Genomic DNA, 27,291 nt, shown 5'->3' on the forward strand with positions numbered 1-27,291 from the left:
TTTTTTTTTTGCTACTCTGTTTTAAAAATTGGAAGTGTTTCATCACATATGATATGACGTGTGTGTGTTTCATTCATCTTCTACCATCCTCAACTTCATGTATTTTATTACATACACTCTGCTGCAATTCCTTGTACAAATGGAATCAATTAAGTGTGTCTATATGTGATTGACTAAATCCTAAAATGTTTCCTTATCACATTATTTTTCAGAATGTGCATTCATACATTACTCTTTACTCTCAGCTTTAGAGCTTTAAAATATAAGAATCTATTGATATAGAGTAAAATTAAAGACAATTTTTGTGACTTTAAAAAAAAAGATTCTTCTGTCCTACAATGAATCCCAACCACAGTTTCTCCTCCCTCCACTACTCTTAGCCCACCCCCCACCTTTCCCAGATCCATTCACTCTCTTTTTCATCTTCATGAAAGAGTAGGTTTCCAAGAGATCAAAAGAAGATACAATAAGGAATAAGAGAAGGCAAAAGCCCTTATGTCAAGCCTGGACAAGGCAACTCAATAGGAGGAAAGGAGTTCCAAGAGAGGCAAAAGAGTCAGAGACACACCTACTCCCACTGTCAGGAGTCTCACAAGAGTACCAAGCTCACAGCCATAACATAGCAGAGAACCTGGTGCAAACCCGTGCAGGCCCTGTGCTTGCCATTTCAGTATCTGTGAGCCTATGTGAGCCCTGCTTAGTTGATTTGGTAGAGTATCCTGGTGTCCTCCTGGTCTTCTCCATCCCGTCTCACGACTACTGTCTTTCCTCCCCATCTTTTATGAGGTTCCCCAAACTCTGAGGGGAGGGACCCAATGGAGACCTCCGATCTAAAGTCTCTGCATGAGGTCTGGCTGTGGATCTCGGCACCCACTTCCATCTGCTGCCAGACGAAACCTTCTGATGATGACTGGACAAGGCATGAATCTAAGTATAGCAGAATAGCCCTAGAAATCACTTTAATTTTTTTTTCAGTTGTGTTTTGCTCCATACTAGGTTTCGGGACCATCCAGTCTCCACTTGCCAGCCAGCCAGGCACTGTAGGGCATGGGCTCTCCCTCGTGGGGTGGACTCCAAGTTAAACCACACTTGATTGTCCACTCCCATGTGTTCTGCATCACCATTGCCCCTGTGCATCTTGCACTAGGGACAGAGTGTAGGTGGACAAGGGTTTTGTGGCTGGTTGCTGTCCAGGTTTCTCTTTGACTACTGCCTGCAGAGGACCTCGTTCCAAAGAGACTAGAATGTAGGGGCAAAAGCTACAAGCCTGCACCAGCTCAACTTCTCTACATTCAATGAGCTGTGTGGAAGTTTCCCTCAATAATGTCCCCCTACTCCCCACAGGCTGTCAGTTTTCAGAGAGCAACCTTTTGTGTTAGCATTAGTTTGGGTTGTTTCTATCTTCAAGAGTCCCCCTTGGCCAACAACTCAACCAAATGCAACCCAATTCCACCACTGGAAGCCTTGCCTGGCTACAAAAGATGGCCAGTTCAGAGCCCATATCCTCTATTATGAGGAGTTCACACTAGGGTCACCCTCATTGATTCCAGAGAGTTTCCACCACACTAGGTTTCCACATTGCCCTCCAAATGCCGTCCAGTTTCAACTGTTTCTTCCTGCACTTTCTCCCTCCACCTTGTCCCAATCTGATCCTGCCTGCTCCTATCCCCTCCAGCTCCTGTCCGCCTTCAGAATCTATTCTACTTCCTTCTTAGGGAGATCCATGCTTCTCTCTACCTAACCTCTCTGTGTCTATGGATTATAGCTTGATTATAATTTACTTAACAACCAATATGCACTTATAAATGAATACATACCAATTTGTCTTTATGGGTCTGAGCTACATCCCTCCTTATGAGTTTTTCTAGTTGAATTCATTTCCCTACAAATTTCAAGATGTCATTTTCTTTTTAAAACTACTGCATAATACTACATTGTGTAAATGTACCACAATTTCTTTATTGATTTTTCAGCTGAGGGACACCTAGGTTGTTTCCAGTTTCTGGCTATTATGTATAAAGATGCAATGAACATAGTTGAGCAAATGGAATCTCAAAGTAGTTTTGAATTTCATTTCCCTGATGGCTAAGGGTGTTGAACACTTTCTAAAGTGTTTCTCACAATTTGAGATTCCTCTATTCCTCAAAACCGAATTCTCTATTTGGATCTGGACCCCATTTTTAATTGTATTATTTGTTTTTTAATAACTAGTTTCTTGAGATCTTTTTTCATATATATATGTATATATATATATATGTATATATATATATATATATATAATTTTTACTTAAAAAAGATTTTCTTTCCTTTAACACATCAACCCTTTCCCTCTCCCTCCTCTTCTCCCACTTCCCCCACCTACCACTATCCCACCACCATCCCCTCTCCATAGAGAGTAAGACTTCCCTTTGGTAGTCAACACAGGCTGTTATATCAATTTAGATATTGGACTTCTATAGGATGTGGAGTTGGCAAAAATCTTTTCTTATTCCTTAGCCTGCCTCTTTTGCTGATTGATGGTGTCCTTTGCCTTGCAGATGCTTTTCAGTTTAATGAGGCCCATTTATTAATTGTCGATCTTAGTGTCTGCAACATTTACTAGTTGTTGATCTTAGTTTCTGCACTAAGATGTTAATGTTCTGCTCAAAAAGTTATCTCCTATGACAATGCATTCAAGGCTATTCCCCATTTTCTCTTCTCTCAGTTCAGTATGTCTGATTTTAAATTGGGTACTTTGATCTACTTGGACTTGAGTTGTGTTCAGGGTGATAGATATGGATCTATTTTCATTCTTCTGTATGTTGACATCCAGTTATGCCAGCACCATTTGTTGAAGATGCTTTCTTTTTTTGCATTGTATAATTTTGGCGTCTTTTTCAAAAATCAGGTGTCCATAGGTGTGTGGATTTATGTCTGAGTCTTCAATTTGATCCAAAATTGATCCATTTGTCTGTCTTTATGCCAATCCCAGGCTGTTTTTGTTACCATAGCTGTGTAGTAGAACTTCAAATGCTAATGGTGATACCTCCAGAAGTTCTTCTCCTATACAGGATTGTTGAAGCTCTCCCACCACTGTTGTTGTTTTTCTATACAAAGATGATAACTGTCCTTTCAAGTTCTGGAAAGAATTGCGTTGGAATTTTTTATGGGAATTGCATTGAATCTGTAGACTGCTTTTGGTAGGATGGGCACTTTTACTATACTAATCCTACCGAATCATGAACATGTAAGATCTTTCCATGGGTTCAGATATCGTCTTCAATTGCTTCATAGACTTGAAATTTTTATCATATGGCTCTTTCACTTGTTTGGTTAGAACTACCCTAAGATATTTTAAAAGAAGAATGGTTGGTATACGTAACACATTTATAGTTACATTTGTATTGCCTTTTAAAGCAAAATAACATAATTGAAATTATATTAATTTTGCATATTGTTTTATACTTTGCATAATGCAAAAATATAGATCAAATGAAATATTAACCTATGAATTTATTAAAATAGATTATACCAGAGTAAATACTGGGTAAACTAACCATTAGAGTCATTTTTATTTTAATTTCAGCTGAAGTGATTTACTTTTTTAAAAAAAAATGTTATGGCTGGGATATAGGAGAGCTTATCAGAATAGCAGCCTGCTATGTATGGAGCTCCAGAGATAAAACTAGATTAAAAAAGAAGACAGAAAAACTTTTCTAGTCAGACTAGGAAGCTATGACTTAGTGATATGAGGTTTGCAGAATTTAAAAGCTAGATAAAAATGAAGCTGCTGTCAGATCCCCTCAGCTATAGTATTTAGCAGGCAGATGGGCCAGACACTCCATCTGGATGCTCCATCCCCTCATGACCTATTTGCCACCTGCTGCACACAGGACTTTTAACATGAAGCAGTAGTTTAATCATGCTCTTTTGAAGACACATATAATCAAATATCTCCATGTACCAACATATTTTCCTGTGATAAAAAAAATTCATGGCAGATGTCTCAGCTTAAATATATGTATTTATTTATTCTTTTTTAATTTATGAATGCTATTAATATTTCTGTCTTCTTAACAAAGGGCAATGTTTTGGGGTTTAAGTTCAGACCCTTTCCTTCTGCTCTCCTCTATCCCAAAGCTGCCACACTGTTGCTGCGTACATCACTTCAACTTTAGAGCTATTAATTCTCCTTCTTGTACTAATTTAGGAAAAATGCCTTTGATGTTATGAAGTTATTTTCTTGTCAAAGTTTCTTAGTTTTTCGTTAATATGTATTTCAAGAATTTTTTTTAACATTTTGAGAGAGAAGATGGCCTCCACAGAATTGCGAAGAACTCTGCTGCATTTTAAAAACTCATTACTTAAAGTTTTATGTATATGGATGTTTTCCCTGCTGGTATGTCTGTGTCCCACAAGCATGCCTGCTGCCTTTGGGGAAAAACAGATAGCCTTGGACCCCTTGGAGCTCAAGTTACAGACAGTAGTGGACTTCCCTGTGCTTGCTGGGAATGAAATCAAGGTTCTCAGTAACAGTAGGTGCTCTTCATCACTTTAGCTCACTTATGCTCAAATTTAGATAACTCAAAATATGAAATTAGTTGTGTTGCTTCTATCCCTAAAGATATATGTATTATAAAGGTAAATATAAAAGTCAAAATCATTTTATTTAATTCCTATTTATGAAGTAATATCCAACCATCATGTTATAAGTCTCTTTTTATGGAATGTCTGATAATATATAATTCCTTTCTCTTTATGGTATTTACTTTCTGCTGGAAATGTATAAATATATACCTTATTAATCAAGCTTGATTTTGATTACTTTGAAAGCTTATTTTATTAAAGTGCTGTACCTCCAATATGAAATATTAAAAAAGCTAATGATTTTATTGCTATAACAATTACTACTAAGCAATTATCTACAAACAGTAAATTACCAACTCAAGTTCTTAAAAAGAAAAAATATAGAAGAATTTATAATGTGATTGTCTGAGTTTAAAATCATGCAATAGCTCTAATTTCCATGACAAATTCATCAATTAGTGATTAGTATTTTCAGTTATTACAAATTCTTTAATTACTTATTTATACTAGAAAATCAACACTATGTTTCTCATTCATAAAGTGCACTGCAAAACTATTATGATGATTGCTATGCTTACCTAATTTTGGGATCTGTAGAAATAATTTTAGCTCTAATACTTAATATGAAGTTTCCTTAGAAAATAGAATATAATTGTCTCATCAGATGAGTTTACTTTTACGTTCTCCTCATATGTTAAGTCAAAATATAATAGTGAAAAATAATGCTAGGATTAATATATAAAATATCACTATTTAAAAATTTGATCTCAGATCAAATATTTCTTTTACACCAGACTTTCAATCCTTCAATTTAAAATAATAAAAGAAATGACAAAGTACTATGAATTTTATTATGAATTTTATATATATATATATATATATCATACAGATTTTTAATGAATGATCATCATTTTGGTTCGTTTATCTACTGTGCTTACTATGTGCCTCTGTGTCTTTCTGAACATATATTATCATTTAATTTCTTCCCTGCATATGAAAATTTTTCTGATCTGTATGTTAACAGTTCCTTTATATTGTTAAACACTGATATTTGAGACCAAGGGTGTTCATGCTTTTTAGAGCCCATAAAGCAAAAATATTCTCTGTGGCACCTTTGCAAAATTATGTTTTATAATCTTTGAAACAGTACATCCTGATTATTTCATGTGTGGGTTATGCTCTTAATTTTAATAATTTTAATGCATATGATCTTGGTGAAAAAACTATAGATGAAATTCCAAATGGTCTTATTAAATAAGAAACACACAGCCATATAGAGAATTAAAAGCCCAAGAGATCAGAGCACTAGTGAATAGCCTTTAGCTTACCACTCACTGCTGTCCTTCTCCTGAGAGACCTTCTCCTGTATGACCTGTATTTTTATTAGCTTTCTGTTCTATCTTCTCATTGTCTCTAACCCCAACCACTTGATTTCCTCATCACTGCCTGTCTATACAGACCTCCAGGTCTCTATGGTTGGTACTGGGATTAAAGGTTCAGGTCACTGCTTGGCTGTGTCCTTGACCACACAGAGACTCTGCCTGCCATGTGATCGGATTAAGGGTGTATGCTACCACTGCCAGACTTCTGCTTAATGGCTATGACCTCTGATCTCCAGGCAAATTTATTTATTAACATACAAATAAGATCACATTTAAGCACAAATAAAATATCACCATAAAAAACAAAAACAGAAATACACCTTTTGATCTTTTTAAGCAAATATAAACTGTAAATGTCATTATTTATGTATTTTCATAATTACTATTGATTTTATTTGATACTTTCATCATATGAAACATCTAAACAATAAGTAAACATTTAAATTGGGACATATGTAATACAATAATAATTCACATGTTATTGGACATTGAAAAAATTGATTTATACTTTGTAAATTTCAAGTCCAGCATATCCCTTTTGTTATCATCTTTTTGGTAGTTTGAATATTGAATATATCTGCTGTGGGATAATGCCCTTGTACACTGGTATAATAAAATGCTGATTGGCCAGCAGCCAAGCAGGAAGTATAGACAGGATAAGTAGACAAGGAAAATTCTGGGAAGAGGAAGGCTGAGTCAGAAGACGTCAGCCTGCTATCCAGGGAGCAGCAAGTAATGGCACACTGGTAAAGCCACGGAACATGTGGCAACACATAGATTAACAGAAATGGGCTGAGTTTAGGTGTAAGAGCTAGTCAGAAGTAAGGCTAATCTAATGGCTGAGCAGTTTCATTTAATATAAGCCTATGTGTTTTTACTTGGGGACACAAGTAGGAGAGATTTGTCCCGACCACTGGCAGGCCGGGACACAGAAAAACTTTCAGCTACATATATCAGGAGACAACACTTCATCATAAATAGGAGGGATCTCATAAAATTCTCCCAGCCCACAATTGGCCGCTGAGAGACCCAGTCTTCTATAGGCCTGAGTGAGATAGCCACAGCTCTTGTGAGGTCATGACTGAATATGCTGTTTTATGCAAACAGCATTTCACATCCCTTCAGCTAATGTCCCAACTCTTAATATTTCCACTTCCTCCTCTGCAATGTTACCTGAACCTTAGAGGAGTAGTATGAACGTCCTGTCTGTGGCTGAGAACTTAACCCTCACTTATCTCAGCACTTTGGCAAGCATGTATATCTACAGCTATCACCACTAATTGTCTGATTAGAGCCAATGGTGAATTAGTATCTGTCTATGGGTATAAACATAGACATTTAGAAGGCAACTTGGTACCAAGTTTTATTTAACAAGAAGTAGTATTAAGTTTCTACCTAGAGGATAGGACCTTGACTTTCAGGAGCAGCATTATTCAGATGTAGAGAATACTTACCTTTCTCTGTCTCTCTCCTAGCCTCTCTTTCTCTCCCTCCTTCTCTCTCTCTCCCTCCCTCTTTTTCTCTCCCTGTCCTGCATCTCTGAAATCCATGCATTTAAATTAAATTGCAAAGTATTAAGTTTCCATGAAACTTTTACACATAGTTTTGGTTAGGCCTCCATCCTCCATCATCTTGTATATAGTCATACAACTTTACCTACTTAAATGTTTATCCCTCAAATTCCCACACTGTTTTCATATCGTTAATTTTGGACTATCCCCATCTCTTAAGACATCCCCAACCCTAATGGTCCATTCATAATTTCCTTACTTTTACAGGTACTCCAGATTGAACACATGCATCTGAAGATTGGAAGTTAGGATTCACCTGTGAAAGAGAACATGTGTTTTCTATTTCTGAGCCTATGATAGAATGTGATGTCATGGGATAACTGTGTAAAGAAACTACTTTCCCCTACAATCTCTTCTCACAAGGGCTTCCAGTTTCTTACTACTCATTATTTACCTTAAGCCGTGCAACTTACAAGAGGGCCACAATTCTCCATGAATTTACTCCAAACAATGTATAATTTCATAATTGATTGGTATATTTTTATCATTTCCCCACCGTGTGTGTGTGTGTGTGTGTGCGCGCGCGCGCGCGCGCGTGTGCGTGCGCACGCGCACGCCTCTTCTTGACACCCAGCTGCTGAATTCTAGAGCCAGAGGTTGCGTGAAAGAGAGGCCACTTTCTAGTAGATGCTTATCTAGATCCTGAGGGTTTATAAGTGGAGACATCAAAGTCCTCTTGTCTCTCAAATCACAATTCCATTAAGGCGAACAGGCATGATCACAAACATCATTGAAGGGAGAAGTACTATTTGTGAAGAATGCAAGTTGGTTATGATAATCAAGTAATCGAGATACTGTTTGTGACTAAAGATCCAAAGAAGGCCTTTTTCAGGAAACAGTGGAACAGGAACATTATAAAAATGCCAAGAAAAAGTATTTGAAATAAAATAAAACAAAATTTTTTTAAAATTAATTTCATAAACTTTATCATAGTTTACTTACTATGTTAATAAGACTGAGTAAGCCACATGCACTATTTCATACTTACTAATGTGCTTTATTTGCCAGGCATTTTTATAATTAAATTACCACCAGCATAATTAATGTTACTGAGAAAATGGTTAGGACAGTAGATGAAAAATTTTGTGTATTTTGTGATATCTGTGTGCTGGAATTCAAAAAATAAATGTATTATCAAATCATAATGACTTATTTATACTAAATAAGTCTCCTATTGGCCACTTCCAATAATTTACAAACTTCAAAGCATCATAACTCCAATAGTTAGTTTTAAAACAGTTTCTTTGTTTTTGCCATATGGTAATGTAAATAATTATATGTTACATATGCATTTTCTGAAAATTCCTACTTTCCTATTTTTGTTTGTGGCATTAATTTGGGAAATAAATATCAGACATAAATGTTTTGAAAAGAAATTTAAAATAAATAACCTACAATGTTAATAATTCTCATGCTATACATTAAAATGTTGATAATGAATACTTTAAATTATATTTTATATTTTTTGATAATACTAAGCTAAGAAACTGCTAGTATGTGGCTTGGTGTATGTGGTTATATACCAGGTTACATAAATCTTTTAGGGCCACTAAATTTGCTTAAAACTATTTTATATGCCAATACAACTTCATTTTATATTAGCTATTTTACATTGACTTAATTGGTTTAAAATATTTAAGAGACTCTTGTTTATACCTGTGTTAAAGTTTTAATGCTGTGAAGAGATACCATGATCATGGTAATTTTATAAAGGAAAACATTTAATTGGGGCTGGCTTACATTTTCAGAGTTTTAGTCTATTATTGTCATAGTAGTTGGTATGCAGGCAGACATTGTGCTGGATAAGGACCTGAGAGTTCTACATCTTAATCTGCAGGCAGCAGGAAGTGAACTGAGACACACTTCCTCCAACAATGCTAGACCTACTCCAACAAGGGATACCTCCTAATAGTACCAGTCACAACAAGCTTATGGGGACCAATTACATCCAAACTATCACATTCTACTCTCTGGCCTCCATAAGTTTGTAAGTATATCGTAATGTAAAATGCCTCAAAAATTCCCATGATATATAAAAGTCTCAAATTTGTTTAATATCCAAAGATCAAAGTATCTTCTGTGACTCATGTAATCTCATAACTGCAATACCCTGCACAATCAAAATAAAAACGTAGGTCACATTCTTCAGATGTATAATGGCACACACACACATATATATGTATATATATATATACACATACACACACACATACATATATATATGCATTCCAAAATGGAGGAAAAGGACCATAGTAAGTAAATACTGGACCAGAGCAATATCGAAAACTGGCGGGGCAAACTCCAAACTCCAAATTATCTATCTCAATGTCTGATGTCAAAGAACTCTTTAGATCTCCAACTCTTTTCAGTTTGTTTACTGCAACATACTTCTTTCTCTTGGATTTGTCCCATTCCTTGTTAGCAGCTTTCCTTGACAGGTATCCAATGACATCTCCAGTATCTTGCGGTCTCCAAGACAATGGGGGCTTCACCTTCAAAGCTTCCCACAATGGCATCTCTAGGCCTCTATTCAGGGAACCCCTGACACAAGCCTGACTTCAGAGGCTTTCCTTAGTCATAGAGAGGGAATCTATAATCCCTTTCTCCTATCCTTAACTCTAAACCCTGAACCATGTGGCTGAGGCTGCCAAGTTGTATTGCTTGCTGGGTCTGGAACATGGCCCCTTGTTCAATTACATCTTCACCAGCTTTCTATTTTTTATTGTTTCCTTCACTGCCTAAGCTTGGCTGTCCTGATACTTGCTCTGTAGACTAGGTTGACCTTGAATTCAGAGATCTGCATGCCTCTGTCTCCTGAGCTCTGGGCTCAAAGGCATGTACCACTATGCCTGGATCTAATCTGTTCTTTAATTTCTTTTCAGAAGATGGAAGTTTAGCGGGGTGGGGTCTTGCCCTGAGATCACCACTTCTTTTATTCTATTTAACATCAGGCAGACTCTTCAGACAGGGGCAAAAAGCAGTAATGTTCTTCACCAAAATATCACAAGAACAATCTCTAGGAAACATACAAAAATTCTCCTCTGAAACCTCTTGAGCCAGCCCCAACCCCACAGTTCAATTACCCTCAGCATCACTGTCTTCCATGTTTCTACTAGTATGGCCTGTTAAGCAGTGCTTAAAGCATTCCACTGAATTCCTAATCCAAAATCCCCAAATCCAAATTCCTCCAAACAAGGTCATGGACAGACCACCTCAATATCCCAGTCCCTGGTACCAACTTTTGCCTTAGTTAGGGTTTTATTACTGTGAAGAGAAACCATGACCATGACAACTCTGATAAAGGAAAACATTTAATTGGGGTTGGCTTGACATTTCAGGGGTTTATTTAGTCCATTATCATTATGGTGGGTGGCATGCAGGCAGATTTTTTTTTTTTAACTTCGGCTACTTAGCCAGCAATTGCAGCTCCAGAGTTCATGGCCTGCTTATCTAGCAGGGGCCTGGCTGCTCAGGCCACAACCTGGTGAGTATTCTACTCCCACAGTAACTGGCACTGTCATTGCTGCTAAAGGTAGCTCTAACTAAATATCATTCTAAGTATGATTAAGACCTGAGATTCAAAGGCTGGGGTGAAAACCTGCAAGCTCAAAGAGCCTGAGTAACAACCAGCTAACCCTCTCTCTTTGCCGGCATTCACAGAAGACCCATGTTTCCACTTTGCCAAAGCACAAGAAGCTTCTCCACTCCAAACCACACCCTACTACTTACTGTATCTTTTTCTCTCCTGGATGCCCTCTGGTGCTCTATGATTACTTTCTCTTAACTAGTTGATAACTCAGCCTCATGAACCAAGGTTAATTTTATTCAATTGATGCAAATGCAATCTGAGGTTCACAGTGTGATCAGATATTTCCCAACAAGACATGGTGCTGTAGAAGGAGCTAGGAGTTCTACATATTGATCCACAGGCTGCAGGAAGTGAACTTAGACATACTTTCTCTAACAATGCATCACCATACTCCCCAGCAAGGCCACACCTCCTAATAAGTGCCAATAATTATAAGCCTATGCGGGACAATTATCTTCAAACTACCACAATATCCATGTGAGTCTTCTGAATCTATATTTCTGTCCACATTGCTTTGTATGTTTTTGTTGTAACAAAGATGATCCCAAAGATGTCAGACAAGGTATCATCATCAAAGGGATAGGTAGAAGAAAAATTAGAAAAAAGGTAAGAGCTAAGAGATAATTGCCCAGGGAAGTGGAATCATTAAAGGTGAATTGACACGTCTTATTAGCTACTTAAACTCTGGGGTAGAGTTTATGGTGTCTGCTTATATATAATCAAATTACAGTGCTCTGAGAATTTTCCAAGAAATATTATAATACAAAGTGAAAAGTGAATGGTGTTCCTATTATCAAACTTAATAGGGGGACAAAATATTCTTATTTTAAAAATTGATCAATGTATCAGAAAATATTTTGAAATAATATTAAAACTGATTTATATAAATGGATATTAATATATTGCTGTAAAGTAAAATAGCCTATTTGTCTTTATAAAATATATGTCAAAGATATGTATCATAAAGTTGTGCTGGCTTTATACTGTTAGGATTGGCTCAAGAATACCAAGTTATGTGGTATGAGATTCTTCTTGCTTTCATGCAATAGTATATTTAAATCACTGGGAGCTTCTTGAACTTTGGCAAACCATTCAGTCTTCAATGTTGAGCTATTCCTCTTCTCACTACATAAAGTAAATTATTATATTGAACTTGCATAATTAATTAATCAGACCTGAATACCTCAGCTTTTTTATCTCCACATGTCATGTTACAAAACTGGTCTTTCTTCTATCACATTTTTTCTACTCATTCTGTGTGTCAATAATGTAAAATCAGTAACATTGTCATTCTCTTTTACATTACTTTCCTCCCATTATTTAGACTTCTTCAGACTCTACTGTTATAAGCACACAAATAATAATAACATCATAAAACTAAATGACAACTAGAGAAAATGAACAAGACATCATGTGAACAAAAACACACAACTCAAGTCACTCTTTACTAGTTAGGTATATCATGAAATTTTTTTATCAGTGTGCACATGTCATAGTATCCTTTTCTTTACCTGAATAATTCCACTATTACTTCTAAACCCATAAGAGAAACAAAATAGTATTTTATCTGAAGGCGAAGATTCTACCTAGCTCAATAACTCTAATGAGCACTTTAAAGAGATAATTGTACTTGACTTCTGAGAAGAATCTATACAATTGAAAACTCACTTCATAAATAATGCATTACCTGGGAGTCTATGATTTCTTGCTCACAGGGTTTTTAATCCTACCAATTTCTGTCTTTCCATTCTCTTTTACTGGATAATTAAACTTTATATTTTTCCTCATTTTGAATATTTAATTCTATAATATTTTATTTAACTGTCTTCTCATAAAGACTGTGGTTATTTACACAGAAGCTAATGGTTTCAAATTTTATGTATCTTCTAGAAATAGTCTCCTATGAATTCTAAACCTTAGGATCTGTCTTCTTTGAATCCACAGGCCTCTTACCTTGTTTCACTGTATTTTAAGTTATGATGCAGAAATTAGTAAGGGAAAATAGATTTAGATGTAGTTTGGTTAAGCAAGACAAAGACAACTACTTTTCACCATTCCTACAGCAATGTTACTATTTTATAGAAAAAGATAAAACAAAATTCATGAAATTATACACACATAACATAATTATATATATATATATGTATATATATATATATATATATATATATTCCTAATATGTGTGACATATATGAGTGAAGTCACTACAACTATGTGAGGTTTTTTCCCTATGAAAACCCTTCCTACTCTGGTGGGCACTAGATCTTTCCTTTCAGTCATCATGAATTTCTGAGGAACTCTTCATTCTCTGCAATCCATTATTTCAGGAGTTTGATGGCTGAAGGGAATGCAAGAGGATGTCTCCTATCTCATCAGAAATTTTGCATAGGATTATAGTTACATTACACATAAAAAATAAATTGAAAAATCTTGCTGTCTATTAAGTCTCAAAAGAAAGGGTGATAAAGATGAATCTCAAAGTCTGAGTAAGCAGAATGTTGGAGCTGTTATTTCTACCTAGTGTATGATGTCCAAAAAAGGGAAGATCAAAACTATTGGATGTAACCAGTCAGCTATATTATTGGGTATCTAGATACAGATGTCAAGATTGTAGGCAGAAATTTTAAATATAAGTTTGATTTTATAGTTGCCTAAAGAATATAAATCTGTGATGCTTTATGCTAAGGATGGTTCTCAAAGCCAGAATATCAGGTAACTTCACAAAAGCTTTTATAAGGTTGATACCTGAAGAAGTGGTGTCTGTAAGTCAGAATCAGGAAGAATCACCATGAATATCTGATAGGAACAACCAGAGAATTAGAAGAAAACAGAGTGTAGTGTATTAGAAAACAAATGAAGAAATTAGAATGCTTATTTTTCAGTCAATAACTAACCTAGCTAGAAATAGCTCCATTCTTCCACAATCCCATGACCCTGGCAGAAACCTTGACTCCTCTGATTCTCATGCCCAATGTTTAGTCTAGTAGTCACTGTGCCAGTTCTGATAAGATTCTCCTAATCCAGAGCCACACTATTCTATGTCATTGCCACCATCTACCTGTGTTACCACAGTAACACATTCTTGGTCCCTACTTCCCAATTTTATCCTTGCCTTTCTCAAACTGTTCTAAAGAGATGACCAAAATGGTTATGTTTGTATTCAAATGTCATTCCAATAATATTACTAGCTTAGTAAGAGATATTCATTGATCACTTAATGCTCTCAGACTAAAATCCAAAATCATTATAAATATTTCATGGCTTTGCTGATAGCACCTTCTACTGAATCTTGTCTACTCAATCCAGTCTAGCCATTCTGGAAACCTCATATTTTTGAAAATACAGGGACATGGTGGTAATGCACTTGTAATTGTTTTTCTCTCTTGTGTGAACTTTTCTTAGGAACACGGTGAATGTCTATTCATTCCAGACAGGGAAAATGAACAAGTCCATTGAATTATATGGTATTTTCATTTATGGAAACCTTCTGCTGTAGAAACTCAGTATAGTGAAAGAATTTTAAGTACCAAAGAAAGAAACTGAAAAAGACACAATATCAAAAGACAACCCATGGTCATGGATCAGTAGATTCCATATCATTCCCACATCTGTAGTACAAAAAAAAATCTTTAGAGTCAGACAATCCTTATTGATATTCCAGTGTTGTTTTTTACAATCAAAAATGGAAGAGAAGGCAATCATAAAATTCATATGGAAGAAAAAAGACCTTGAATTTAAAGCAACTCTGAGCATAAAGTACAATGATGAAGGCATCAGCATATAGCTGTACCGTAGAGAGATAGTCATAAAATAGTATAGTATTGGCATAAGAAACAAAAAGAAACAGACGTAACAATCAACAAAATAAAATAGACAACCTAGAACTAACCCACACAATTGAGGACAGCCCTGTGAATTTTGACAGTGATCACCAAACAAGCAGTGGATTTGAAAAGGCCTCTTTAATAAATGTTGCTGAGTAAAGAGCTTTCCACGTGTAGGAGAATAAAACTGGATCAAAATCCCTCCCATGCAAAAAAATGCAGAATCAAGTGACGGATGTCACAACTGAAATTTTTAAAAATCTAGAGGGAACAGAACACTTGAGGATGTAGAAATAGTCATGAGTTTTCTGTATAAGGTTCCAGTACCCCTGGAAGTAATCCTAAATTCTAATGGAGTCATATGAACTTAAAGCTTCTTCACAGGAAAAGGAATTATCCTGAGTAAAGACACAGACTGGAATGGAAAAATCAAATTGTTGCCTGCTATGTATCATATGGGGTTAATAGCTAATATATTATGAAATATGGAACTATAAAAACCAAATGTCAAAAAAGCTTTCAAATCTTTCAATCAATAAATGAGTTAATGAAATGAATATTTAGCTTCCAAAAGATGAAATAACAATAACCAATAAAGATGAAAAAATGTTCAATATCCTCTATAATCAGAGATATTTAAAATAAAATTACATTCAAATTTAGACTTACACTAGTTAGAATGGCTGTTCATTAAGAAAAAGTAAATGCTGTGCCATTACAGGGAAAGCAGGAACTCTAGATGGGGCTAGTGGGAATTAAAATAAGTTTAAATACAACAGAAATGTGCCTAAAGATAGCAGAAATATTGAAAAAATTATAACTACCACATCAAACACATAGTTTGGGTATATGTGCCAAGGATATTAATTCAGCATATAATTGAGATACTTGTACATCCTTGTTTATTACAACATTTTTCAAAATCTCAAATATGTGACAGCAGTCTAAATGTATAATGCATAAAAAAGGAACTGATAAAAGGGGTAGTGTACTATAAATAGAGTTCATAGAGTCCTAAGGAAGAACATAATTATGTTGTTTGCAGGAACATGGACACAACTGGAGAGCATAACATTAAGTGTAATGAGGCAGATACAGAAAGACAAATACTACTTACTTTCTTCCTGTTTTAGATTCAGTATTTTAGGTAGATACATGAAATCATTTATTTATGAGGAAGAAAGCTAGAAGCAAGACAGTCCTGGAGAAACAATGGGAATAGCAGGAGGGAAGAGAAGGAGGAAGTTGGGTAAATATGCTCAAAGTACTTGACAGTCATGTATAAAATGAGGTTTTTGAAACCATCCACATATGAAATGACTATATAATAAAACTACATAAGTATAAATAATTATATGTTTTACATATAATAGTCTTTCAAAGTCACAGCATTGACTCCACTATTTTATAAATATAAATATATAATAAATTTATTTTATTTTATTAATAGTTATTAATTATTAATAATATATTGCCTTAGCATTTCTATTGCTGTGAAGTGATGCCATGACTATGGCAACTCTTATAAAGGAAAACATTTCATTGGGGCTGGCTTACAGTTTCAGAGGTTTAGTCCATTATCTTCATGGTAGTGGTGTACAGGCAGACAGAGTTCTGGAGAAGAGGCTGAGAGTTCTACTTCTGCAGGCAGCAGAAACAACTGTGTCACACTGGGCACAGCTTGAGTGTATAAAATCTTAAAGTCCACCTCCTCAGTGACACACTTCTTCCAACAAGGCCACACCTACTTCAGCAAGGTCACACCTCCTAATAGTGCCACTCCCTATGGGCCAAGCATTCAAACACATGAGTTTGAATAGGAGCTATACCTATTCAAACCACCACCACCACCAACACACACACACACACACACACACACACACACACACACACACACACACACAATCCTGAGTTTGAAATTTCAGATTAATGTTTGTAACAACATATGAGTCTCTTTTCCTTTTTACTGGAACAAAATTTGATTGGTGTTCATATAATTCTCTCTATATGTGTATATATATTTAATATTTGACTTTTTTTTTTTTTTTGGTTTTTCGAGACAGGGTTTCTCTGTGTAGCTTTGTGCCTCTCCTGGAACTCACTTGGTAGCCCAGGCTGGCCTCGAACTCACAGAGATCCGCCTGACTCTGCCTCCCGAGTGCTGGGATTAAAGGCGTGCGCCACTACCGCCCGGCATATTTGACATTTTATTTGAAACACTTTTTAAAATTTTTTAGATGAGATCTTGAATTTGTAAAGACAGTAAAGTCTAAATTATAATTGGGAAGTTACATATTACACAATGTCTAATTTAAAACTTGAAAGTAAGCTAATTTTTTCAGGTTATGTGGTAATCAATAAAGAGGATGCCAAGTTGATGGACAGGTTTGCCTGGAGCAGCTTTTAAATAAAAAAGAATTGTCAATATTAACATTAAAGCAAGATCAATTCTAACTCAAATTAAAGTAAGGTAGTTGAACAGTCTTTTATACCATTTTAGTAAGAGTTTTCTCTCTATCTATCCTTAAATTTTTATCATTGCCAACACTTTATCATTAATATTGAGTCAAAATAAAATTTGGAACACATTATTGCTTATATATTTAGATTAAATGGAATGAGAATTAGAGAGGCATGAATGACTATTATTCATTAGCCATTTATTTATCTGTAATATATGGATGGGTTTCTTAGATAAACTTGTGGACAGAAAATTATTATGACTTTGATAGATAATTTCTAAAAGTATATTTTAGGTATATGTATAAAAAGCATTTAACTATTGTTAGTGATAATTTTTTGTGGCAAAGTATAAAGATTTTGACATATTTATGTTTTCATTTCAGCAGGAAAAAAGTCAAGAAAGCTCAAGAATCAAAGGTAAGAAATAAATATTTTAAAACAGCCTCTCAAAGATGAAAGAAAAATGATGTAATACCGTTTTGTAAATACAGTTAAAATAAGGATAATTCACAAGCTACAATGTAATTTTAAAACTATTTGAATATCTGATGATTGTGTGGCCAATAGTCTTCTCTGTTGAAATAGTCTTTTTATTTCGTAGGATGTTCTGATGATCTCAATGTAAGTTTTTACTTCTCTGTATTGTCCAGATGAAAATCCTGCCTCAACCATTGTCCCTACTTAGCGTTCTGTCATATGTATAAATTGACAAGTGACAAGTTTTAAAATACATGCTATGGAGAACTCAGCATTTAGCCATTTTTATCTTACTTGATTTGTACATAAAATATTGAAGATATTTGTTTATGTATTTAAATTGGTAACAACATAGAATGAAATATCTCTAGTAAGAAAAAGGTGGTTTCCCTATAGAAGCATTCTTAGTTTTGAAGTTTATTTTTTGATACAAGAAGTCACTCTTTATGGTTGTAGTTTTTAACAAAATAATTCTTACTGATAATAATGAGGAAAAATACAGCATTTTCTTGGCTTAATTTTTATGGCTTCTCCATTTATGTGTTGATCTTTATTTTACATTTGGGATTTCCCGTGTACTTCTACATTCTCTGAAGCATCCCAGTCCAATCATGGCCATGGAGGAAAATACGAGCATAGTGTTTCTTTCCATATTTCTTGTATAGGAAGATTTTTTTCAGAGATATAAAAACTTTAAATTCATAGTCATGCAAGCTGGCATGTACTCCTGACATGGTAAAAGGATAGACATACTCCGTAGTATCTTTAGACAATGATGCTTCTTTAAAAATCTTTGAATTATTAATTTATCCTATGTGTATGGGTGTTTTGCTTGCATGTGTGTCTATGCACTCTGGAAGTAGTACTAGTGTAGCTAGTAGTCATGGATGACAGAAGGTCTCAGATCCCTTGTCACTGGATGCAGACGTAGTTGTAAGCTACCATGTGGGTTCTGGAATCTAACCAGGTGCTCTGGAAGAGCAACAACTCTCAAGGTCAAGGTTCATTTTAAATACTAATTCCAAATACACTTCTACTTAGAAAGTTTTCAACAGCTGGCTACTCCTACAATAATTTCCACATAAGTCTACTCGAACAAGGAGTAAAAATGGTGTGTGTTTGTGTGTGTGTGTGTGTGTGTGTGTGATACGTTCTGCTCAAATGGATTGCATAAGATTGTCAATTGAGGAGTTTCCAAACTATTTAAGTTAATTCTTAGAAATAGAAAATATGGAATATTTTGTACGTGAAATTATTACACATATTTAACTTCAAAACACTATTAGATTTAAGGCTCACACTTTTTTGTTGCAAATAAGAATTTCTGTCCTAAGATGTGCTGTCTGATATTTATTCAAATGACATGAATTTCTGGCATACTGATTGCACATCTTCCTGCCCCAGTGTATCAGGTTAACATTAAATCATATTTGTAACTCTGTTATTGAAGCAGAAATAAGTTTAGTGAAACATTCTTCTTGATGTTTTATTACCCTGGACATATAAATCACACCATCTCAAGTAGAAATTATGTTTTGCAAGCATTGTCTGGGAACAAGTTTCAGCAATATAATAAAATTTTGAGATGATGTTTGCCAGCTCTTCCCCTGTTCTTAGCTCGCATATGATTCAAAACTAACACACATAGGATTTTTTTTTAAATTACTGACTTGTATGTAAATAAGAGGTGAATTCTGATACTAGAACTTGCTTATTTCATCTAGAAAGGATTGCTGTTTCCTTGGGTGTGGGAATAATGTCATCTTTTGAAGACTAGGTTTCATGGTGTCAATATGAAATAAAACAAAAGTAAACAACACAGCATGGAGGTAAAGCTTATCATGTGCTGATAAACAACTTTGAAAATTAAATAATTTATGTTTCATAGAAACTAATCATTGGAATTTATCTTAATAATTTTTATAGCATTTTCATCCAGTAGTTCCCTTGACTTCCTGATTAATGGCTAATCTCATTTATCCGAACAAGTTTATCATACAGAATTAAGTCCAGTTGAGGGCTTTAATCTAATTTCCTTCTATGGTGCTTGGGTTTGCTCATAACAACATCCCCAAATTAATGATTCTAACTTAATGTTTCCAGTGATCTTTAATAAACAAATCACAAAGTACTCCAATGAAACTTGATTTCTACTTTATTCATGTACACAGTAGTAAATTTTAAAATGCTTGTAAACTTATAACTGTATTACATGTTAATATTTGTAGAATATGATCTTCTTTTGAAATATTATGGAATATAATATCTTTATATGTTATAAAATTATGTGTTTATGTAATTTAATGGACAAAACACATTCCTTTACATTTTAAATAGCTTTAATTTATAAATTTCCTATATTTAATGAGTCAGGGGTTACTCTGTATTGGGTTTCTAATTTTGGAGGTTAACAATTACTTAAGATAGTCTTTCGTGCTTGGGGTTGCACTGAAGGTCACAGTAAGGAAATCAAAACAGTGCTGTAGGTTTGGAAGGATTAATGCTGCATCAGACAATCTCTAACATGCTTTCACAAGGATATTATGTACACATTAGCATATCATATATTGCATTGAAATCCATTAAATTTTGTAAAAATACTGTTAGGAAATATTTAATTTTGAAGATTATTTCGAAAATACACAATACAACAAATTAGTTAAAATATGAAAATATTTCTCAAAGAAGTACAATAATGTTTTCATAGACCATAGTGGTGAAACAATGTTTTGATTAAGATTTAAATAATTTTTGAATCACAAATAACTTTATATTTGTACCAACTTGACACATTTTAAGTTGCTCACATAGTTGAAAACACCTGCTGAAATATCTAAGGATAGTTTACCAGTGCTTATATGTTGGAGAAATTTTGAATTTAATCTTCGGTTTTGTTCTGTAAATGAAAGACGAAATATCATCCACCATGTGATCCTGTGGGTCTCTTCACAAGCTGCTTTTCTCCTATTTTTAAATGAACAACTGTGTTCTCCTTGAGGAATGATAGAAATAAAAGATGTATATCTTCTGATACTAGTTACATTTTGGTTAATCTAATATCCTACAGTAAAGAGAAAACAAACCTTAAGTTACTTTCTCCATAGGTGCAATTGTTTGTTAAATTCTTAATAAATCTCAGACACAGGTTTGAACTATTTGTTCATACGACATCAGTTTAATTCTCAATGAAATAGTATTAGATAAGATTTAGTGATAAAAAAGATAAAATATTGAAAAATCACATCAAAAGTAAATAATTTGTATCAATATCATAATATGTGTTTTATTTTAAATAAATCAATTTAACCAATTATTAGTTGTAGATTGAGAAATTAGCAATGTTTAATTAGAAAAGTTTTTTCTATATTCAGAATTTGAAGATATGAATTTTACTATTTTCTGTTATTTTTCCTTAATGTCAGAGTTACAAATATCATCCAACTTGCAATTCATATATATTCTGCTAAGTACTCGGAAACTTTTTAAATGAAAACATACACTATACTGAGTAGGTTGTATCTGTATATTTAGAAACAAACACATATGTATATATGTAACAATAATTAATGAAAATAAAAAGGCCATAAATTTGAAAGAGAAGGAAAGATATGTGGAATGATTTGAAGGGATAAAAAAGAAGGCAGATATGATGAATTTACAATTTAAAAAATACTATTTTAAAATGAGAGTGGGGAAATGCAGCATAATCCTGTTCTAGAGAAGTTGTTTAGGTCCTGTTCTGACAAACTATATCGTGTGGTCCTTGAGAAGTAATTTGACTGGTCTATGTACAATTCATTTTTTTATGGTAAATGGCACAATTTATTTCATGGTAATAAAAAGCTTGACACATCTGAAATTTTAAATCTTATGATTCAATAAGAGCCTTGGATAATTTTATTATGATAAACATCCATCTTCCAAAACATTGCAATTCCCAGTACGTTCTTTATTAGTTACTTTTTTTTTGATTACAAGAAAATATCTCACAACAATACCTGAAGGGCTTATTTTGGCTTACAGGTGGACGGTAAATCTGTTATGGTTAGGATGGCACGGTGACTGAAGTGTAAGGTCACTGATCACATTCCATTCCCAGTCAGCAAGCAGAGGGAGATGAATGTTGATACGTAGCTTGTTTCCTCCTCTTTATTTAGTTCAGGATCCAAGCCGATGGGATGGTAATATCCACATTTATACTGTGTCCTCCTATTCCATTTACTCTAATAATCCTGCATAAACATGTGCAGAAGCTTGCAACATTTGTGATTCTAGATCCTGTCAAGTTAACAAATACTGATACTTACAAAAATTTTAAAAAAAGAACATAATAGGATGGGAGATGTTGAGGAACCAGACCCCAAATAACTAATTATATTTTCCCAATATTTTAATGCTTCATATGAAATGAAATGGAAATTATAGAGACTGAGGTCAGAATTTTCATGATTCAATACATTTTAAACCATACACTACCATATCAATGTTGACTTTTCCTTTAAAAGCATCTCTTACTATAGACTTTTAAAACAGAAGCGAAATGACTTCTAGCAGAGATTTTAAAAAAGTGTATATTGTATTTCAATTTCTTCACGTAGCTAATATTTCAATAAGACACCTAAACTATATTTGATATTTCATGTATTTAGTGTGAAGAAATCATTTCTCTTGCAATGAATAATTTTATGAAAGAATAAATGCTGAAATGGTCATGTGGCCGAATATTTGAATTTTGTTTTGTATAAGAGTCCCTGTCTTAGAGGTCAAAGAGAAAATTCTATGGTCCATTACGCATTTTGCTTTCCTTTTTTGCTTTGACACTTCAGGCACATTAAGCATGACATTTTACTTCATTAAAAGGAGTTTATTATCTTGTGATTTTGGAATATGTATCTATTCTTTCTTTCCCAAGAACTTAACATTTAATATCAATTTTAAATGTTTTGTGAGGTAGGTATCTGAGCTTCTTTGAAATAAAGAGAATTATACTAAAAAGTGATACTTTACTTAGGTTTTTTCTCTGCTGTTAATTAAATATCTCTTGTTCAGCTATGGCAGCTTAGGTAACTTATGATTCAGTTTGTCAAATATGTAATAATTGTCCTTTATAAATTATGATACATTCCCATTTTATTACTTTATGTGGATATTTTAAAGTCTTACATAATATGCATAGTGACCACACTTATACATTATACTAAAATGATAACTTTCTAAAATTATTGGTACAAGAATCCCAATGCAAAAGAAAAAAATGCAGATGTGGTTCAAATATGCATCATAACATTGCAAGATCTCTCCATACTCATATAGTGTTGCTTACCTTTGCCTAAATACATTTTCATGTATTTAATTGAGTCAAGGATCCCCTTCCTTATCACCCTCCTTTCAGGAAATTTGGATCATGGTTCACAGCATTAGAGTAATTAGACTCACATATGAAGAAGAGCTGATTTCTGCTACATTAATCAATTATTTATCCTTTCATGAAGCTCACTGTATTATCTCTTCTCACTGTTAATGTTAATATACCAAAGACTGCTGGCCTAAGTATTAAATGAAGTAAAGCATTTATTTTTTGACCCATTGAGTAAATGAAATGCTCTTAGATTATATGAGTGATTACTCATATGTTATTCAATGTGTCATTTACACTAATTTTAATACATCCATGTTTGATGGTTGATCTTGATTGTCAACTTGACTGAATTTAGAATCATCTAGGAAACATAACTATGGTGACTCTGTGGGGATGCCAGAGAGGAGTAACTGAAGTTACAAGCTGGCCCTGACTATGGGTGGTACCTTCCAACAGGCAGTCCAGATAGAGCAGGGTCCAAGGGAAATGCTGTGTGCATGGATCTGCCTTTGCCTCATCTTTCTGAGCAAGTGTATTGATCTCTGTAGTCTTCCACTAGCAGAAGACTCCAGCTTTTTCAGCCTAATAGTATGGACTTAATATCAGCAAGTCTATGGGTCTGTGGGGCTATTAGGTGCTGGATCTAGACTTATGAAGTATTGAGCTACTTGGACTGAACAATTACTGAATTTTCAACATCTTTGGCTCACAGGTGATTCCCATGAATTACCCAGCTCTATTATGTAAGCTAATCCTATAATCTCATTTTATAGTATGTGTTTTTGAGTGCTTTATTTATAAGTTTTTAGAGAATCCTGTTTAATATACAATGGTAGAAACATACTTATGACAAAGGCCTCAATTCATAAACACACAAAAATGAAAGATCAAATCATAATAACTTCTATATTTTTTCATGATTTTAATTATTTTGTTTTATGTTTGTACAGATCTAATCTACTAATGATGAGTAGGCCTGAAGTGTTCTGTCATGACTGTTTAGACTAATTACTCCTCTGTCAACACAAAAACACGGTTATCACAGCAAACGGAATAAGAGATACTTTGTTCAGGCCCTAAATATGATTGACCATGGCCCAGCAATATATTATGCCAAATGACCCCCTTTTCTTTTTAGTTTCTCTTGTCAGGGAATTCTGTCATAGTGAAAGAAAGCAAAACTATGACACTGGCAGTAAAGATGAGGTTCTCTTATCGGAGAAAAGATCCATTTTGTTAGCTGTGGCAGAACAGAGAGATGAAAAGCAGGATAGCCAATGCCTCACCATCTTGCCACACTCAGTTCAGGAAGCTCAAATTTTAAATGGACAGGAAGCATACCTGTATAAGAATGATGTACACTGACAAGTAACTTTTATTGACTATCTAAAACTGACCATTGTTAACATTTTTATATATGAAATCAGAAATTTCTATATTTTGAATATCAATTATTCCCCAGATGCCCATGATTTAAAAGCTTGATCCTAAGAATGATGCCAATGAAATGTCAGGTTTCAACCTAGTGGGATGTATTTAGGGAAGGGGAGGCATGCCATCAAAGGAAATTATAGAATTCTATCACTTCATATTTTTCTTCTCCTCTCTAGGTTAGTATTTCTCCACCACTTTCCTGTCATGATATGTGCCCTCATACTAGCTCAAAACCTAGTGACTTATTTATCATTCACCAACTGTAATCCTCAAAAGTATAATTCAAAACTCTCCCAATTACTTTGTAAGTTGATTTTATCAGTAATTTTATTATAAAAATAGAAATCTCCTGGGACTGGGCTCTGCAACTCTGCATTTTGATTGGTTTTGATTTATTCCAATGACCTTCATCTTAAGTCTCTGAAGAAGAAATCGAAGGTATCAGAAAATGGAAAGATCTCCCATGCTCATGGACAGGTAGGATTAAAATAGTAAACAAAATCTTACCAAAAGCAGTCTACAGATTCAATGCAATCCCCATCAAAATCCCAACACAATTCTTCACAGACTTGGAAAGAATAATACTCAATTTGATATAGAAAAACAAGGAGTCCAGGATAGCTATAAGAATCCTGTACAATAAAGCAACCTCTGGAGGCATCACGATCCCTAACCTCAAGCTCTAGTATAGAGCTATAATAATAAAAATACCCTGGTACTAGCATAAAAAAACAACCTGTGGACCAATGGAATTGATTTGAAGACCTTGACATTAACCCAGACCTTGACATTAACCCACATACCCATGAACACCTGATTTTTGACAAAGAAGTCAAAACTGTACAATGAAAAAAAGAAAGCATCTTCAATAAATGGTGCTGGCGTAACTGGATGTCAAGATTGCATGTAGAAGATTGCAAGTAGATCCGTATCTGTCACCATGCACAAAACTCAAGTCCAAGTGGATCGAAGACCTAACATAAATCCAGTTACACTGAACCTGATAGAAAAGAAAGTAGGAAATAGTCTTTAACACATTGGCACAGGAGACTACTTCCTAAATATAACACCAGTAGCACAGACACTGAGAGCAACAATTAATAAATGGGACCTCCTGAAACTGAGAAGCTTTTGTTGGGCAAACACAGACAATAAGACAAAACAAAACGACAGCCTACAGAATGGGAAAAGATCTTCACCAACCGCATATCTGACAGAGGGCTGATCTCCAAAATATATTAAAAATTCAAGAAACTAGACATCAAAATACCAAACAATCCAATTAAAAATGGGCTATATAGCTAAACAGAGTATTCTCAACAAAAGAATATCAAATGGTTGAAAGACATTTAAGGAATTGCTCAACATCTTTAGTCATCAGGGAAGTGCAAATCAAAATGACTCTGAGATACTATCTTACACCTGTTAGAATGGCTAAGATCAAAAACACTGATAATGTCTTATGTTGGAGAGGATGTGGAGCAAGGGGAGCACTCATCCACTGTTGGTGGGATTGCAAACTGGTACAGCCACTTTGGAAATCAATATGGCAGTTTCTCAGAAAATTGGGAGTCAATCTATCTCAAGTTCCAGCTATACCACTCTTAGGCATATACCCAAGGAATGTTCAATCATGCCACAAAGACACATGCTCAGCTATGTTCATAGCAGCATTATTCATAATAGCCAGAACCTGGAAAAGACCTAGTTGCCTCCAAATCAAAGAATGGATAGAGATAATGTGGCACATATACACAATGGAGTACTACTCAGCAGTAAAAAAAACAATGACATCATGAAATTTGCAGGGAAATGGATGGAACTAGAAAATATTCTGAATGAGGTAACCCAGATACAGAAGGACAAATATGTACTCACTCTTAAGTGGATATTAGTTGTAAAGTCAAGGATAACCCACAGCTCCAGAGAAGCTGGCTAACAAGAGGACCTAAAGAGGGACGCATGGATTGCTCTGCGAAGGAGAAATAGCTCAGAGCTCCATCTTTTGTAACTGTTTTAATGTGAGTTGACCAAGGATGACACCAATAGATATTCCAAAGTGAATGGGGGAAAGCTCAGAAGGCCTCAACCTGCATAAAGAACTATCCACAATTAAGGAATCCTGAGAGTTGGAGAAATTGTATTCTTCAGGAAAGAGCACAGCGGCTGCGATAGTTTATTCAATACTGAATTGCCATCCCTGAAAACATACATACAAATGCCATTAAAGAGACTGAGAAGGTTATATTGGGAAAACATAAGTATGTAAATATCCATATATGTATGTAATAACAGTCAATGTGAAGGGAGGACATGACTTTGAAAGAGAACAAGGGGAGTATACGGGGGAGGAAAGGAAGGGAGGGATGACGTAATTATGATTGCAGAAGTTAAAAAAGAAATCTAGCACACGTATTTTTATAGATCCTCAAAAGCACTCCTGTTTTTAAAAACTTGGTATAGGCTTTGAGATGGAATCAGTTAATAACTGTTTCTAAGAGCAGTTAGCATGCTATCCTTTTCACAGACTTTTCAGTCTCAGGAACTAGAAACCCTTGTCATGGAGTTCTTGGAGCTGGCCTTACTTGTGTGGTTTAAGTTCCCTTGTCAGAGTCAGACAAGCAGG

General features: G+C 34.6%; 1 protein-coding gene across 3 annotated transcripts in view; it reads left to right on the plus strand.

Annotated features, from left to right (window-relative positions):
- Window positions 1-27,291, plus strand: part of Fstl5 (follistatin like 5) — a 596,643-nt gene that overhangs the window by 108,752 nt on the left and 460,600 nt on the right. For 2 of the 3 annotated variants that reach the window (XM_052730071.1, XM_052730069.1), the window contains exon 3: window positions 17,779-17,812. In XM_052730071.1, the coding sequence (XP_052586031.1) occupies window positions 17,779-17,812 (34 nt within the window). The remainder of the gene's footprint in view (window positions 1-17,778; window positions 17,813-27,291) is intronic. The other variant, XM_052730070.1, reaches the window with a different exon arrangement.

Source organism: Peromyscus californicus, unplaced genomic scaffold, assembly GCF_007827085.1.
Source record: "Peromyscus californicus insignis strain IS unplaced genomic scaffold, ASM782708v3 Scaffold_9__1_contigs__length_137607984, whole genome shotgun sequence".
NCBI lineage: Eukaryota > Metazoa > Chordata > Mammalia > Rodentia > Cricetidae > Peromyscus > Peromyscus californicus.